This window comes from Myotis davidii, unplaced genomic scaffold (assembly GCF_000327345.1).
Source record: "Myotis davidii unplaced genomic scaffold, ASM32734v1 scaffold425, whole genome shotgun sequence".
NCBI lineage: Eukaryota > Metazoa > Chordata > Mammalia > Chiroptera > Vespertilionidae > Myotis > Myotis davidii.
This window is the reverse complement of record NW_006296413.1, coordinates 1,588,633-1,589,105: the sequence shown is the minus strand read 5'-3', so window position 1 is coordinate 1,589,105 and position 473 is coordinate 1,588,633. Positions and strand designations below refer to the sequence as shown.

The window sequence follows — 473 nt, the reverse complement described above, 5'->3', positions numbered from 1 at the left end:
CAGGGGCACGAGGGCCGGACTCCGGTGCGGGGTCAGCAGGGAGGACAACAGGTGCACGTTGTAAGTCGGCGGGGGCGGCGGGGCCGCGGGGAGCACCGCGTCCTCCAGGGGGTCGAGCTCGGCGAGACTCGAGAACTGGCCCAGGATCTCCTCCTCGTGGTCATCCACCAGCAGCTCCACCTTGACCTTGCTGCCGAAGTCCGCGCCCAGCGGCGGGTTGAAGGCGTGCAGCAGGGGCTCCTTGGGGCCCGCGGGGCTCAGGTAGGGGTCCTTAAACACGTGGAACTCCTCCTCCTCCTCCGCCTTCACCACCGCCGGCGCCTTCAGGCCTGTGTTTTCCGAAACAAACCGACCCTCTGCGCCGAACAGGTCCGGCCCCATCTCCTCTTCGGGACTGGACATCCCGCCCAGCAGAGGCGCCTCGTCCATGTTCCCGACGGGACCCCGCACCCGGCGCCAGGCGGGGGCGGCAG

The 473-nt window shown here is 70.0% G+C and overlaps 1 protein-coding gene across 1 annotated transcript in view; it reads right to left on the bottom strand.

Moving 5' to 3' along the window:
• MTL5 (metallothionein-like 5, testis-specific (tesmin)) overlaps positions 1–465 on the bottom strand; it is an 18,316-nt gene extending 17,851 nt beyond the window's left edge. Inside the window, exon 1 of the mRNA XM_006771666.2 lies at positions 10–465. Coding sequence (XP_006771729.1) covers positions 10–429 — 420 coding nt within the window. The 5' untranslated portion in view covers positions 430–465. The remainder of the gene's footprint in view (positions 1–9) is intronic.
• Between the last annotated feature and the right edge of the window lie 8 nt (positions 466–473).